The 16468-nt window shown below is 36.4% G+C and overlaps 1 protein-coding gene across 1 annotated transcript in view; it reads right to left on the reverse strand.

Moving 5' to 3' along the window:
• The window catches only part of NDUFAF2 (NADH:ubiquinone oxidoreductase complex assembly factor 2), a 168265-nt gene that overhangs the window by 48627 nt on the left and 103170 nt on the right, over window positions 1-16468 (reverse strand). Inside the window, exon 2 of the mRNA XM_044224141.1 lies at window positions 5965-6054. Coding sequence (XP_044080076.1) covers window positions 5965-6054 — 90 coding nt within the window. The remainder of the gene's footprint in view (window positions 1-5964; window positions 6055-16468) is intronic.

A 16468-nucleotide genomic window follows, 5' to 3' on the forward strand; every position in this document is an offset into this window, starting at 1 on the left:
TGGGAGAGTAATTAAAAACATAAAGACAGAAAGTATAATGATGGTTGCTGGGGCCAGGGAAGGGTAAGGAAGAATAGAGAATTATTGTTTAATGGTACAGAGTTTGTTTTACAAGATGAAAAGAGTTAAGGGGATAGATGGTAGTGATAAAGTCAATGTATTTAATACCACTGAACTGTGCACTGAAAAATGGTTAAGATTGTAAATTTTATGCTATGTGTATTTTAACACAATAAAAAAAATAGTACTGGAAAAAACTGGATATCCATACAAATGAAATTGATACCTACACCATACCAAAAATAGATTCAAAATGGATCAAAGATATAAATCTAAAACCCCAAACTATAAAATTTCTAGATGAAATCACAGGAGAAAATATTCATGACCTTGGGTTAAACAAAAATTTCTTACACCAAAATCATGATATATCAAAGAAAAAAATGATAAATTGGACTTTGTTAAAATTATAAATGTGTGCTCTCCAAGAAACACTGTTAAAAGAATAGAAAGAAGGCTGGGGCAAAAATGTGCAAATCATATACATAGTAAAGGAATTGTATTGAACATAAATAAGGAACTCTTAAAAATAAACAGGTTGGAAAAAAATGAACCAAATAAAAAATTTCTGGGCAAAAGGTAAGAATAGATACTAAAGAGGATATACAAATGTCAAACAAGGTCATGCAAAGATGATCAGCATCACTAGGCACTAGAGAAATAAAAATTAAAACCACAATGAGACACTACAACACACCTATTACATGGATCAATCTAGTGACACCGACAACACCAAAAGCTAGTGAAGATGAGGGGCAACTATAACTTTCCATTCTTGGTTAATGGGAAAGCTAAATGGTATAACCATGTTAAAAAACAGTTTAGCAGTTTAAGTTGAATCTCTTCTTGCCACCTGACCTAGAAATGCCACTTCAAGTAGCTACCTGAAAGAAGTGAATATTTATGTTGATATATTTATACCTGAATAGAAATATGAATTTATATAGTGGCTCCAGTTATAAATGCTATAAACTGTAAATAACCCAAATGTCCTGCAACTGGTGAATGGACAAGCTGGTATATCAATATGATAAAACTCTACTCAGCAATAAAAAAGGAATAAACTGCTGATTCATGCAAACACATAGATGAATTTCAAATGCATTAGATGAATTCAAAGAAAGCTGCCTTCTGCTTCTAGGCAACATGGAGCAACAGGGACAAATTACATGAAACAATAATTTTCAAGACTAGTGGACATCAAGTAATGAAATATAGTGATCCCTTCAGAATATTAAAAAACAAACAAGCAAACAAACAAACAAAAAAAACAATGCCTTGCTTATTGCTTTGCAAGTTTCAGGCTGTGGCACTGGAAGGGGATCCTGCTAAAATTCACCACATTATCTATGTTATGGAGATGGAGTTGGGAGTCTAGAGAGACCAAGGTAACTAAAATTCACAGGACAGACAGCTACATGGAGAGAAAACTGTGGAGATTGGCAGGACACTGTTATCAAGTATTTAGCAGAGCACTCATGAGTTCATGTGAATAAGGAACTCTTAAGACCAGGAAAAGAACCACCAGAAACGATCAGAGGACCAGTCCTCACATTTTACACAGGGTTAAGAGTAATGTTAATTTCCACCACTCAGAGTAGAAAACCTCACAACTGATGGGGCAGAGGAGAGTGCTCAGCAATGACTTACATCAGCAGAGCAGAATTATTAGTTCTAGGTTAAACTCTGTTTCAGTCTGAACTAATGAATCTTAAAAGCAATCCCTGAAAGGATCAAACTGTTTCCAAGTAACTTAACTGTGTCTCAGAACAAAGCTCAACAATATAGATAGGAATATATAAATATCCAGTATCCAACTAGAAAAAATTTTAAATGTCTGACATCCAATCAGAAATTGTGAAGCCAACAAAGAAGCTGGAAAATACTTCCCATATTGAGGAGGAAAAAAAATCAACTAACCAAAACCAACTAAAAACAGACACAGATGGTAGAATTAGCAGATAAGAACATTAAAACAGTTATAACTGTACTCCATATGTTCAAAAAACTAGAGGACAGATTGAACAGGTTAGGTAGAGACATGGAAGATATAAAACAGACTCATTAAACTTGTTCAGATGAAAGCTACAATGTCTGAAATGAGGTATACCTTGGATGGACTGGTAGGAATTTGACACTGTAAGAGAAAACATTAGTGAACTTGAAGATACAGCAAGAGAAACGATACAGAATGAAACTCAAAGAAAATAAACCTCCACAAATAAACAGAGTTTGTGAACTATGAGACAACTTCAAATAGCCTAAAATTGCAAATGGAGTCCCCAAAGGGAAGGACAGAAATGGACTCAAAGAAAAGTATCTGAAGAAATAATGGGTGGGGCGCCTGCGTGGCTCAGTGGGTTAAAGCCTCTGCCTTCAGCTCAGGTCATGATCTCAGGGTCCTGGGAGCGAGCCCCGCATCGGGCTCTCTGCTCGGCAGGGAGCCTGCTTCCTCCTCTCTCTCTGCCTGCCTCTCTGCCTATTTGTGATCTCTGTCTGTCAAATAAATAAGTAAAATCCTTAAAAAAAAAAAAAAAGAAATAATGGGCAAAATATTTCTTAAATTGACTTGAAACTACAAACCCATAGGTCTAAGAAGTTCATGAAACTTCAAGCACAAGAGACTATATAATGGTACATCATGATTGAATTTCTGAAAACTGGTTAAAAAAGGAAAAACTTTAAAACAGCCACAAGAAAAAAAATATACATTACATACAAAAGGATAAAGAAATTATGATAATAGATTCTTGACAGAAACCATAGAACTTTAAACTATTAAAAAAAAAAAACTATCCAAAAAAAAACCAAAAAGGAAAAGAAAAAAAGAAAAGAAAAAAAAAAACCCTACCAACCTAGAATATTATAGACAGAAGAATATTTTTATATTTCAGACAGGGGTACCTGGGTGGCTCAGTCAGTTAAGCATCTGACTCTTTTTTTTTTTCAAGTCTAATATCAAGGTGTTGGCAAGGTCCACTTTTTCTAAGGTTTCTCACCTCAGCTTGCAGATGGCTGTCTTTCCCCGGTGTCTTCACAAGTTCTTCCCTCTGTATATGTCTATGTCCTAATCTCCTCTTCTTATAAGGACACCTGTCATATTTGATTAAGACCCATCCTAATAACCTTAGTATACTTTGATTACCTCTTTAAAGACTCTATCTCCAAATACAGTCTGAGGTGCTGGGGTTAAGACTTCAAGAAGATAGAGGGGCGTCTGGGTGGCTCAGTGGGTTGAGCCTCTGCCTTCCGCTCAGGTCATAATCTCAGGGTCCTGGGATTGAGCCCCACATTCGGCTCTCTGCTCAGCGGGGAGCCTGCTTCCCTTCCTTGTTCTGCCTGCCTCTCTGCCTACTTGTGATCTCTGTCTGTCAAATAAATAAAATAAAATCTTAAAAAAAAGATTAAAAAAAAAAAGACTTCAACATAGATTTTGGGGGAACACAATTCAGCCATAAAAACTAATAATGAGAGAGAGGACATCACTTCAGATTCTAAAGATAATAAAATGATAATAAGGAAATACTATGGTCCATGTTATGCAAAAAAAAAAAAAAATTGGAAACTTACATGAAAAGGACAGTCTCTTTGAAAGAAACATGCTACCAAAGGTCACTCAAGAAGATATAGATAACCTGATTGTCCTAAATCTAATAAATTTAATTTGTAGTTGAAAATTCCAGGTCCAAATGGCTTCAGTAGTAAAGTCTATCAGATATTTTCTAAAAATAATTTTAACTCTACATAAAGTTTTACAAGATATTGAAGAAAGAATATATCCAAGCTCATTTCATGAGATCAGCTTACACTGACCCAAAACCCAAGCAAAGACATTACAAGAAAATGTATTGCATGGAGCACTGGGTGGTGTGGTGTATAAACAATGAATCTTGGAACATGGAAAGAATAAAAAAAAGAAAAAGAAAAAGAAAAAGAAGTTACTAACCAATATACCTCAAGATAAAAATATTAAGCAAAATTTTAAATAAACCAATCAATGATGTATAAAAAGAGTAATACATCAGGAACAATGCAAGAATGTCCATTCACATCTCTTCTGATCAATAGTATACTGGAAGTTCTAGTCAGGGGAAACAGATAAGATTAAAAAAAAAAATTAAAGGCATCCAGGTTGGAAAGAAGAAAATGCCTTTATTCATTGACTATATGATCTTCTAAGTAACTAAGTTTTAAAAAAAAAAATTTTAGGGGCGCCTGGGTGGCTCAGTGGGTTAAAGCCTCTGCCTTCAGCTCAGGTCATGATCCCAGAGTCCTGGGATCATGCTCCGCATAGGGGCTTTCTGCTCAGCAGGGAGCCTGCTTCCCCTTCTCTCTCTGCCAGCTCTCTGCCTACTTGTGATCTCTGTCTGTCAAGTAAATAAATAAAATCTTAAAAAAAATTTTTTTTTAAAAATCTGCTGAAGTTGACAAAAAAGCTACTATAATTAATAACTTAGTAAAGTCATAGCATACAAGATAATATACAAATACCTATGGCACATTTATGATAGTAACAAACAATAAAAAATTAACACTGGAAAAAGCTATCATATACAATAGCATCAAAAAGATGAAATACTTAAGAATAATTCTGACAAAAGATGTGCAACATCTGTATGATGAAAACTACAAACTGTAATAAAAGAAATTAAGAAGGCCTAAATTAAATTAAGAGAAATATAATGTCCAGGGGTCAGAAGATGCTTATTGTTAAGATGTCAGTTCTTGTAAAGGGATATATATGTTCAACAAAATCCCACCAAAATCCCAGGAGGCATTTTTGTAAAAATTAACAAGATCATTCTAAAATCTATTTAAAAATGATGGATTTTATGTACTCATTACATATTTACTGAGTACTTAGTATGTGACAGGCGCAAGGCAAAGAACTAGTAAGGAAAAGGGAAATTTATTACAAGGATATGGGGTGGTACTAGCACTCAAACGCAGATATGCATTTGAACTTCATTTAGAAAGAAATGGAATAGAGAACTGGAAACTGCCTGGAAACCTACATAGTATTCCATCTCACTATATTCTTTTTGCAGACTGTTTACATTTTTCTCTTAGTAGACCGGCTTTTTCTGCAACAAAACTTACTTGATTGAGGATAACTACCCACAATTATATGTTATGGTTCTAGCTATACTGAAAGACTGATTGCTACTGTTTTATCTCACTTCGAACTCTTACCTTAATTCCAAAGTCCTGATAGGGATCAAGTGTCCATCCTTGTCTTAACAGAGGGTCAGTTACCAGGGTCATTTAAAGTTGAGCAAATATTCCAGATGGTGACAGCAAATATTATGCACAATTTGTATAAGAGTAAACTGAGATTGGGGTGCCTGGGTGGCTCAGTGGGTTCAAGCCTCTGCCTTCAGCTCAGGTCATGATCCCAGGATCCTGGGATCAAGCCTCACATCTGGCTCTCTGCTCTGTGGGAAGCCTGCTTCCTCCTCTCTCTGTCTGCCTCTCTGCCTACTTGTGATCTCTGTCTGTCCAATAAATAAATAAAATCTTTTTTAAAAAAAAGAGTAAACTAAGATTGAGAAGTATGAATTTATTTTCCCAAGTTCATGGGGTGTGAGTGCCAGAAATGATATTTAAACTCTGGAGGCATTCAAGTGCAAAGTCAGGACCTGACAGTGAGTGCCTCCTTCAATCCTCTATTGTAGGAGCTTCACTCCCCCTCCTAGTACCTACCAGCTCTGCTAATGTTTACAAGTTCTTTCACTGGACATGTGTTCCTGTACTATAGTGTGACACCTTCACAACTTTCAAAGAAATGCAGTATTAAAAAATTTTCATAGATTCAGATTACCAACATTTTTGTTAGAAGAATAATTATCTAATTTTGTAAAAACAATTTGCCTCCAGAAGATACAACTAAAAACACAAACTTACCCTCCCATTCTGTTGGGATATCTCCAACTTCATAGTCTACTTCTCTTTTATTTGCTGCTTCTACAATTCTTTTCTCTCGAATAGTTTGTCCTATAAGACAAAAGTGATTATTTTATTTTAAAATAAACTCATGACACAGCAGTTACCACAATAATATTTTCTCTTTGGATATTGCACACCTCCACGTATGGTCAAAGAATTATCAGGAGAAAGAATAGATTCCATTAGAATTAGGTACATTAGAAAAAGCAAATTCTAAACTTTTTTTTTTTTTAAAGATTTTATTTTATTTATTTGAGAGAGAGAGACAGTGAGAGAGAGAATGAGCGAGGAGAAGGTCAGAGAGCGAAGCAGACTCCCCATGGAGCTGGGAGCCTGATGTGGGACTCGATCCCGGGACTCCAGGATCACGCCCTGAGCCGGAGGCAGTCGTTTAACCAACTGCGCCACCCAGGCGTCCCGCAAATTCTAAACTTAATACAGAAATTTTAAATTTCCTGCCATAGTATACAATATTAATTTTGGTAGAAAAAAACTAGATGCTGTGTTAAAGAAAAAAAAGGACTAACCAATTAATCTTCAGCCACTAATGGCCAAAATTAAACAACAACAACAACAACAAAAGTCCCATTTTAGTAATCAATGGTGTTCAAGTCCTTCAAATTCTGTGAGTATGTGTATTAGAGGTTCAAGTGGCTGCTGCTACTGCCCAAGGGAATTGCTATTCATGACCTCTACTAAGTATGCAATGAATCACAAGATCCTGTTGCCACATTACATTAGCAAACCCAAGGGAACCAAATCATAGGTTGGATTCTACGACCCATCTGAGTAACTAACTCTCACTGGATCTAAAGGAAGAGGGCAAAAGCTAGTGAGTTAGGGATTTCATACTTCAGGTTTGAGAACACTGGTGCAGGATGGTAGCAATGTAGAAACATGAGAGCAGAGGTAGTAGTAAAGAAAAAGATGTAGATGGGTCGGGGATGGGATGAGAATGCAATAGGCTTAATTTTCTCAATAATAAAAATTTGATTAGCATGTATTTTAAGTTTATATCAAAGATATAAAACTATGTGGTATTTTCTTCTGTTTCCACAAAGTCTCAATTATGTCCTTCAAAGCAGCTTTGTCAAAATGGTGGTTTCAAAACGTTTTCCTTTGTCATTGAGCCCGTGTGCCTAGGGAAACCAGGTAAGCTTCCTACTTCCCAAAAGTTAGCAAGATGCCTGCCTGTTCAGGGAATGCAAGCTCAAACAAGGAAGACAGTGGTGAGTAACTATGAGAGGAGGAGCATGGTTTAACCATGATCACACCAGTCATGGACAGAAAATTGAGCCTTACAAAATACTACTCTTCCTACTCCTAGACCAACCTTACACCATGCTAAAAAGACTGAGTGACATAATTAAACAAAATGACCTTGTTGCAAATCTCTCTCCCACACCAACTGAAATTCTACCAACTAAAAATTCCTTCAGTTGCCAACCACGGAAATTCCTGGGGGTGACTATGCAAGAGAAAGGAAGCCAAAAAAAGTAGCCTAAGAAGAGTGAGTGACTGGTTTTATTTTCTTTGCCTTAGTAATAAGTGTAAGGTTGGGATTTCCTGTGCAAGCCATCAATGGGTAATAACTCTGAAGTATGAGGTTAAGGAAATTCTGCATTTCATTGTAGACTCACTGAATCAAGCTGATTTAATCCTAACACAGAGATTCCCCAAGTTTTAAAAAGAGGAGTTACCTTTTGCTTACCTTATCCTAAATAAATTTACAGTAGGTCAAGGTATTAGTAATGAAGCCCCGAAGTTGTAGGGATGAGTCAGGATAAAAGGAGCCTATAACAATGACAGCTGCATTATTCTCATAGTAGAGGCTCAAAATAGGTATGTGTGTCTTTACTAAAATGCCACTTAGATCCACATATATAAACGCATCATCGTAACAAAAGTTACCATAAAATTAGCATATACTAAACAACTTCTACATGAAAATTTTACAAATGTTTGGATGAATTAAAATACCTGTGCCTTCATATAGTTCTTATCTAAATACCAAGATATATGTTCTTTCAGCAATAACAAGTACAGAAATGAAAACTATCTTCTAAAACACAAAATCCTAACAAATGGGCTCTGAAAGTAGGTGTGTGCTCTAAGCTTTTAAATGCACATCAAAAAATTGAGCATGGAGGAAGATGATAGAAAGATCTATCAGTCCCAGGAGCACCACTAAAGGCATATATGTTACAGCTATATTTAAATGTCTGTGACACAAAAATTAACATCTTATTCCTACCCTTAGGTTTATAAACTTAAATTAAGGTCTCCCAAGATTTTTAAAAATCAAAAATCATACCTCTTTGTGTATAAATGAAAAGACAGAGTAAAACACGAGTTAGTTTAACTAATTCCTTGACAATTGCTGAAAAAATCTTGTTTACAAATAGACGACATCAAAGATGTATAAAAAGTGTATATGTACGGAATAAGGCCACTGGTTTACCAAATAAACTTTTTTATGATCAGATGTAACTTCCTGCCCCCCAAATAAATTGTTCTAAAACTACTCCATTCTTTTTAATAAGTCCTACTTATATAATTTTTAAGAACTGGAAATGAAATCTATTACTTCCACTGAGTAAGAAATTATGCACAAACTGATCACTTATTCACACAAATATGTTTTCATACAATAGTTGCAAAGACAATCCTACTTATCAAAATAGAGCATTTTTAAGTACCTGATCAGGTGTCAAAAATTTGGGGTCTAATTTATATTTAAACATTGTTTTGATAACAAAAACATTAATCTAAGATACGTATAGGCTTAACAAGTCTTTTTTTTAAAGGTTTTATTTCTTTATTTGACAGACAGAGATCACAAGTAGGCAGAGAGGTAGGTGGTGGTGGTGGGGGAGCAGGCTCCCTGCTGAGCAGAGAGCCTGATGTGGGGCTCGATCCCAGGACCCTGCGATCATGGCCTGAGCCGAAGGCAGAGGCTCTAACCCTCTGAGTCACTCAGGTGTCCCTAGGCTTAGTAGTCTTAATATGACAATAAACAATTGACACTGGTGTACCCAATGAGTTTTATTATATAAAGCAATGCATAGTTTTTTCACTAACAGTAAAACATTAGATTTAATTAAAACAGTCAAAACAAAAAGTCTGAATTCATGTAGATACGGTCAATGGTATAGGGATTTAGACTATGGAAGTAACAACATTATTTTACAAACTTAAAAAAAATTTTTAGGGGGGCACCTGGGTGGCTCAGTGGGTTAAAGCCTCTGCCTTCAGCTCGGGTCATGATCTCAGGGTCCTGGGAATGAGCTCCGCATCGGAGCTGTCTACTTGTGATCTCTGTCAAATAAATAAATGAAATCTTAAAAAAAAAATTTTTTTTTTTAAGCCTGGATGGCTCAGTGGGTTAAAGCCTCTGCCTTCGGCTCAGGTCATGATCCCAGGGTCTTGGGATTGAGCCCTGCATGGGGCTCTCTGCTCAGCGGGGAGCCTGCTTCCTCCTTTCTCTCTGCCTACTTGTGACCTCTGTCTCTGTCGAATAAATAAATTTAAAAAATCTTAAAAAAATTTTTTTTTAAAGCTACTTCCATGGATTTAAAGCAAATTGCCCTAGGATACAGATTTCCTTTTCCTCTGTTTAGAAAAATACAAAACCTACTTAGTTAAAACAATAGGGGGGAGAAAAGGGAGATCTCCGGGTATTAGGTAGATGACAGGCTTAGGTAAAAGACAGATTTCATCAATTTCACTTCTGGAACAGGGTATGGGAACCCTGGACACAGACAGGGCAAGAGGATCTAGAGCAGAGAGCCCTAAACATCAGACATTCAATTTTCATTCAATCCAGCTTTGTGGTTTGTCACACTTTATAGTATTACATTCTCATTATTTTTCTTTAATTTGGCTTGCTTTTTTCCCCTTTCAAAATTCACTTTTACTTTACTCTAAAAAATACCATGAAATGCTTGACTTAAATTACATTCGACCCCTGAACAATGGGGGGTTAGGTGGGGAGGTAAAGTCACAACCAACCACTCCATGCAGTTGAAAACCCAGCTAAAGTTAACTCTATTGGAATTAAAATAAAAATTTAAAAAAGAAAAAAAAAGAAGAAAATCCAACTTACACTTCTGGCTAACTACTAATAGCTTACTGTAAAGACTTAACTATTAATAGTCTACTGTTGATCAGAAGGCTTAGTGATAACATAAACAGTCCATTAACTCGTATTTTGTATGCTATATATACATATACATACATATGCTATACATACATATACATACATATGCTATCCATACATATACATACATATACAATACATATTTTGTATTCTATATTGTATTCTTACAATAGGGTGAGCCAAAAAAAGAAAATGTTACTAAGAAAATTATAAAGAAAAAGACACCTATAGTGTTGTATTTATTTATTTATTATTATTATTTTTTAAGATTTTATTTATTTATTTGACAGATGGAGATCACAAGCAGGCAGAGAAGCAGAGAGAGAGGAGGAAGCAGGCTCCCCGCTGAGCAGAGAGCCCGATGCGGGGCTCAATCCCAGGACCCTGGGATCACAACCCAGAGCCCAAGGCAGAGGCTTTAACCCACTGAGCCACCCAGGCGCCCGTTGTATTTATTTATTGAAAAAAACCCATGTATAAGTGGATCTGCAAAGTTCAAACCCATGCTGTTCAAGTGTCCACGGTAGTTGTATTTTTTGTTTAAGCATATACAGTTATAAATCTTACAATTTTATTACTATTTTTTAAAATATTTTTTAAAGGCTTTATTTATTTATTGGACAGACAGAGATCACAAGTAGGCAGAGAGGCAGGCAGAGGGAGAAGGGAGGAAGCAGGCTCCCTGCTGAGCAGAGAGCCCGATGCGGGGTTTGATCCCAGTACCCTAAGATCATGACCGGAGCTGAAGGCAGAGAGATCATGACCTGAGCTGAAGGCAGAGGCTTAACCCATTGAGCCACCCAGGCGCCCCTAATCTTACAATTTTAATGGGTATCTTTGTATCACCTAATGGGCATCTTTTGTATCATCCTGCAGACCACACTTGAAAAACCACACTGTTCTACAGAGACAGGCCAGAAACACACATGGTGATTCAGGGAACAGGAGCCAACATAACCAGTAAGAAACTCCTGTGGATGGGAAATGGCTGATGAATACCAGGTCTTTCCTGGAGAAACTTCATGTCTTTTTCTGGTTCTATTTGCAGCTAGACAAATGGCTAATTCTAGGCCTAGAGCAGAGTGGGTTCAAGATGAGTCTGGAACATCTTGCTGTGCCAGAAAGTAAGGGAATTCTCAAAAAAATTAAAAAATAAAAGAGGGGTTTGTCACAAGAACTTGAGCCAGCTTACAGGGGTTGATATTTATTAAATTTGGGATAAATCTGAGCACCAAAACAATTAAGGAATTACAGACCAGCTATTCTCAAATTGTTAGAGGGAACTCTGTGGGGTGCCTAGGACCCATTTAAGGGGACTGGGAGTCCAACACTATTTTAATAATAATACTAAGAATGTTATCTGCCCTTGTGGTATATAAATACAATGGAATACTATGCAGCCATCAAAAGAAATTAAGTCTTGCCATTTGCAACAATGTGGATAGAACCAGAGGGTATTATGATGAGTGAAACAGGTCAATCAGAGAAAGACAATTATCATATGATATCTCTGATATGAGGAAAGGGCAGGGCAGGGGGTTGTGAGGGGTAGGGAAGGAAAAAATGAAACAGGATGGAATTGGGAGGGAGACAAATCAAAAAAGACTCTTAATCTCTCAAAACAAACTGAGGGTTGCTGGGGGTGGAGGGTAGGGTGGGTGGGTTATGGACATTGGGGAGGGTATGTGCTATAGTGAGTGCTGTGAAATGTGTAAGCTGATGATTCATAAACCTGTACCCCTGGGGCAAATAATACATTGTATGTTAATTTAAAAAAAAAAGAATGTTATCTGTCTTTTTCACTTCCATTCTTTCATGAATGTACAGTGGAGTTTTCAGTCTGCATAGTGTTCCATTGTAGATATATACCACATCTTCTTTATCCATTCATCCATTGATGGACATCTAGGTTCTTTCCATACTTTGGCTATTGTGGACATAACTGCTATAAACATTCGGGTGTTCCCCTTCGGATCACTACATTGTTATCTTTAGAGTAAATACCCAGTAGTGGGATTGCTGGTGGGTCATAAGGTAGCTCTATTTTCAACTTCTTGAGGAACCTTCATGATGTTTTCCAGAGTGCTGCACCAGCTTGCTTTCCCACCAACAGTGTAGGAGTGTTCCCCTTTCTCTGCATCCTTGCCAGCATTTGTCTAAAGAAAGCTCTTTCAATAGCAAAAAGTTTAAAGAGACCCTGAGACCAAAATGTTTGAGAACTAAATATGCCACTAGGAGAAAAAAAAAAAAAAAAGAATCCATAAATCCAAACTGCTAAAAGATAGAAATAAATAGAGGGGTAAATAAACTGGGGAGATAAAAAGGCTCTTGCTTATTACAATACTGAATAGTAAATGTAGAAAAAGTGTCAGAGCTGAAATACCATCATTTTGTAACCATCACGATAAAAGACCAGTTTTGGTAAGAGTAATGGAAGGGAATTTTTTGTTTTATTTGGAAGTAATTTCCCTTTCCTCTATATATAGGGTGTTCTTACACATTTAAAAGGTGAAAAGGCTTACATATTAAAAGATAGTTGAGGGGCGCCTGGGTGGCTCAGAGGGTTAAGTCTCTGCCTTCGACTCAGGTCATGATCTCAAGTCCTGGGATCAAGCCCCACATCCAGCACTCTGCTCAGCAGGGTGCCTGCTTCCCCCGCCCCCCCCCCCCAACCCTGCCTGAAGCCTGCCTCTCTGCCTACTTGGATCTCTCTCTCTGTCAAATAAATAAATAAAATCTTTTAAAAAAAAATAAATAAAAGACAGTTGGATTAGGAATTTAAAAATTTCTAATTTGGTACCTATAAATACTGCCTTCCTATGGTCTCAGCGACCCTGTTAAGACCCTTGACAGGTACCAGACAGGCAGGTAACACCAACAGCCCTGAAGAATGAGACCATAGACTCAGGCATCTCTTCTTCTCTAGGCCCCTGCTCCTTCCCTAATCCAGGGAAGATATTTGGGCAGCCTTTAATCTTTAAACTTTGGAGCTTCAGAACTCATAAGGTATGTATCATGCTAGAGGAGGGATTTTCTTCTATAATTACCAAATCAAAGGTGATGGCTTATATTGGTTGTGACCCATAAGCACATAAAATTCTTGGTGATGTTTCCAATCAGCTGCCTACTTCCAGCCCAATATTTCCCACTGGTGGGACAGTGGGAGGGGAGATGAATGCTTTGGGCTAGAAAAAAGAGGTTGGGTTGACTGAGGTGACACATCTCTGAGATAGCTATCCCCTTATAAATAAGCAAGACTGATCCTGACAGGAGCCCTTGGCTTGGAGAAATGGTGGTAGGATGGCCAAGGTTAAGACCCTTTCTGTCTGACTGACGTCTGGACCTTTACCCCACTGGCAGTGATGAGTGCAGCCAGATTATAATCCTAAATCAGTCTGCCTGGTGATATAGACATGACTGCATTTTGCATATGAAAGGAGGCTTAGGGGCGCCTCGGTGGCTCAGTGGGTTAGGCCGCTGCCTTCGGCTCAGGTCATGATCTCAGGGTCCTGGGATCGAGTCCCGCATCGGGCTCTCTGCTCAGCAGGGAGCCTGCTTCCTCCTCTCTCTCTCTCTGCCTGCCTCTCTGCCTGCTTGTAATCTCTCTCTGCCAAAAAAAAAAATTTAGAAAGGAGGCTTAGAAGTGTTGGTGCCCAATACATGGAAGTGAGGGCTAATGAAAGCCAAGAACCACACTCCACCGGTTATACTTGGGGACTTTTAACCTTGTTATGCTGAGCATCGTAAATTTAAAAACAAACAAACAAATAAACCATTAATTAAGAGTACTAAACTAAGAATTCTTAGACTGAAAGCCATCTTCACATATGACTTAAAGGATCATCTGAATCTTAAGTTCCTCAGATGTAACATTTATTAAGAGCCTGCTATATACCAGTCAGTGTTTATGTATCTTCCATATATTATCTCTTGTCTTCAAAGCATCTTTTACAGAGAAGGAAAAAAAAGGCATAGGATGATTAGCTTATTTTTATTGACTTCTACTCTTAAGCATTTCCCATTTAAGATTTTTAAAATTAGCATTTACAAAGTTTGCATACAGTATCAATACAGATATCCAATTAAAAACTAACATTTTATTCATAATCATAAGCTATTATTTTCCCATAGTGATCAAATGAGGCATTTCTGCTTGAAAATGTGATGATTCTATAATTTGACATATTCTACATATATTTATATGAGCATGGATGACTATCTCAGGAGGTCGCAGCAGGTAATACTTTTTTTTTAAAGCAATTAAAGAGACCTTCCAGATAAGCTTTCAGAATTTTTAAGAAAGCCAACTAGTTCAATGGATTACCTTAAATCTTATTAGCTTCCTCATACTTACAGGTTTCCCAAAAGGGACCTCTGCTTCCATCTTAGAAAATCCAAAATTAACTCTTTAAATCTGACTTCATTAATTTTTTAAAAGCCATAAATACAATTTGTAAAACTTAAGTCTGAAAGTACATGTGAAGAAAATCATAATTAAAAAAAAAAAGAGATGAACATATTGCAAATTCGTGCCTGTGGTTTTCACTTGGACAATAAATTCTTGTTATTTTTTAAATTTCATAGTAATCTTATATGCAAACGAAAACTTAAAGTTCTAAAAATGTCATGTTATTTAGCCAACAAATATATACTGAATAGTCTATTATATTAACCCAAGAAGATTTATAGTAAAAATTTTAGTAGGTTTTCTGAACGCATTCCTAAGTCAAGCATGGGAGTCCTAGAAATAGCTAGTATCTTACTGCATTTTCTTCCCTTCTATGACTATAGAAATCAAACATTTTTGTGTAAAAATCATTTGTTTTCCAAATGGCAAGTAATTTTCGACCCTCAGAAAAAAGACAGCTGTAATTACACTTGCTCCCCCACCCCCCAAAAGTAGGTAAACATTAAAAAGTAGACTTCAAATGATAGATTCCTGACTATTTAGTCACGTAATAATGTGTTCACCCTGAAGAAATAAAAGAGAAGCAGCCATTTCAGATTTTGACTGACATGCAAGTAATCAGTTTTTGAAAGTACTTTATTCACCTAATACATTCTACAATTCTTTGTAAGCCTAAATTACCTCCAATGTATAAGGTATATTTATAATTGAGAATCTGAACATTTAACAAAATAACACAAGAAAACTAATATTCAGTGATCCTGCTAAGACTATGTCTGAATTATGACATAGGAGTTAAAATGTCTTAAATATGCAGACAAAGGGAAGGAATAAAAGGGGATGCTAAAAATCTTTTTAGCTAAATTAAAGAGGCTTTAAGATATATCATATGGCAATTCCAAGTTTTAAAAGGGCTATTTTTAAAAAAAGATTTTGTTTGTTTATTTAACAAAAAGAGTATGAGCGGGAAGGGGGGCAGAGGGAGAGGGAGACTTCCCTCTGAGCAGAGAACCAGATGAGGGACTCAATGCCAGGACCTAGAGATCATGATGTGAGCTGAAGGCAGAGGCTGAACTGACTGAGCCATCCAGGCGCTCCTTAAAAAAGCTATTTTACAGTGAGGAAATTTATGACTGAAAAATCTTTATTTTATTTTTAGTGACAATCACTATTTAAGCAAGCAAATTCTAATCTGGTACATCCTTAATATAAAAAGGAATAATATTTTCCCCTCTCAAAATTAGCACACACTCATAGTACAGTATAAACCAATATGATCAAGTTTTTTATTTTCACTTTAAGGGTCTTGAGCAATTGGGGCTATCAATAGAGAGGTGAAGAGAGAAACTGAAGGAATAAACAAAAAGAATTTAAAGAATCAGAAAATTATGCCACTTGTACAGCTTGGGCCTAGCTCAAACTTTATTTTCAGATTTGAAATGTAGAAGGTATGGCTGATTATTTGATTGGTTTCCAGATCCAAAGAGTTTTATAGAAATGGAGTGGTACTTGGTCATTTTACCAAAGATCATAAAAGAGTCGAGGACTGCTCTATTAGCTACCCTTACATAATTCACAGAATATATGACAGTTTTAAATAAGAATAATTTAGTAAAAATAAATAGAGTACATTTTGTGGTGCATTAGTCTTAATTTTAAAAATACATACATTTATTTATTAATCCATGAAATTACTAATATTCTTCATTAATCTATTTAATTTAGTTACTATCAGGCACTAGTTATCATTAATGAATAGAAATCTGTTTTGATACAGAAAGAAATCACATAATCATCTAATGAATTGTGATATTCATCTGCTTAAAAGGAACTATTCCAGTATTTGTGAACTACATCCTGAGTATAATACTGGGCTCAGCTGGTGAAAGGTTGAG

This window comes from Neovison vison, chromosome 1 (genome assembly GCF_020171115.1).
Source record: "Neovison vison isolate M4711 chromosome 1, ASM_NN_V1, whole genome shotgun sequence".
Classification (NCBI taxonomy): domain Eukaryota; kingdom Metazoa; phylum Chordata; class Mammalia; order Carnivora; family Mustelidae; genus Neogale; species Neogale vison.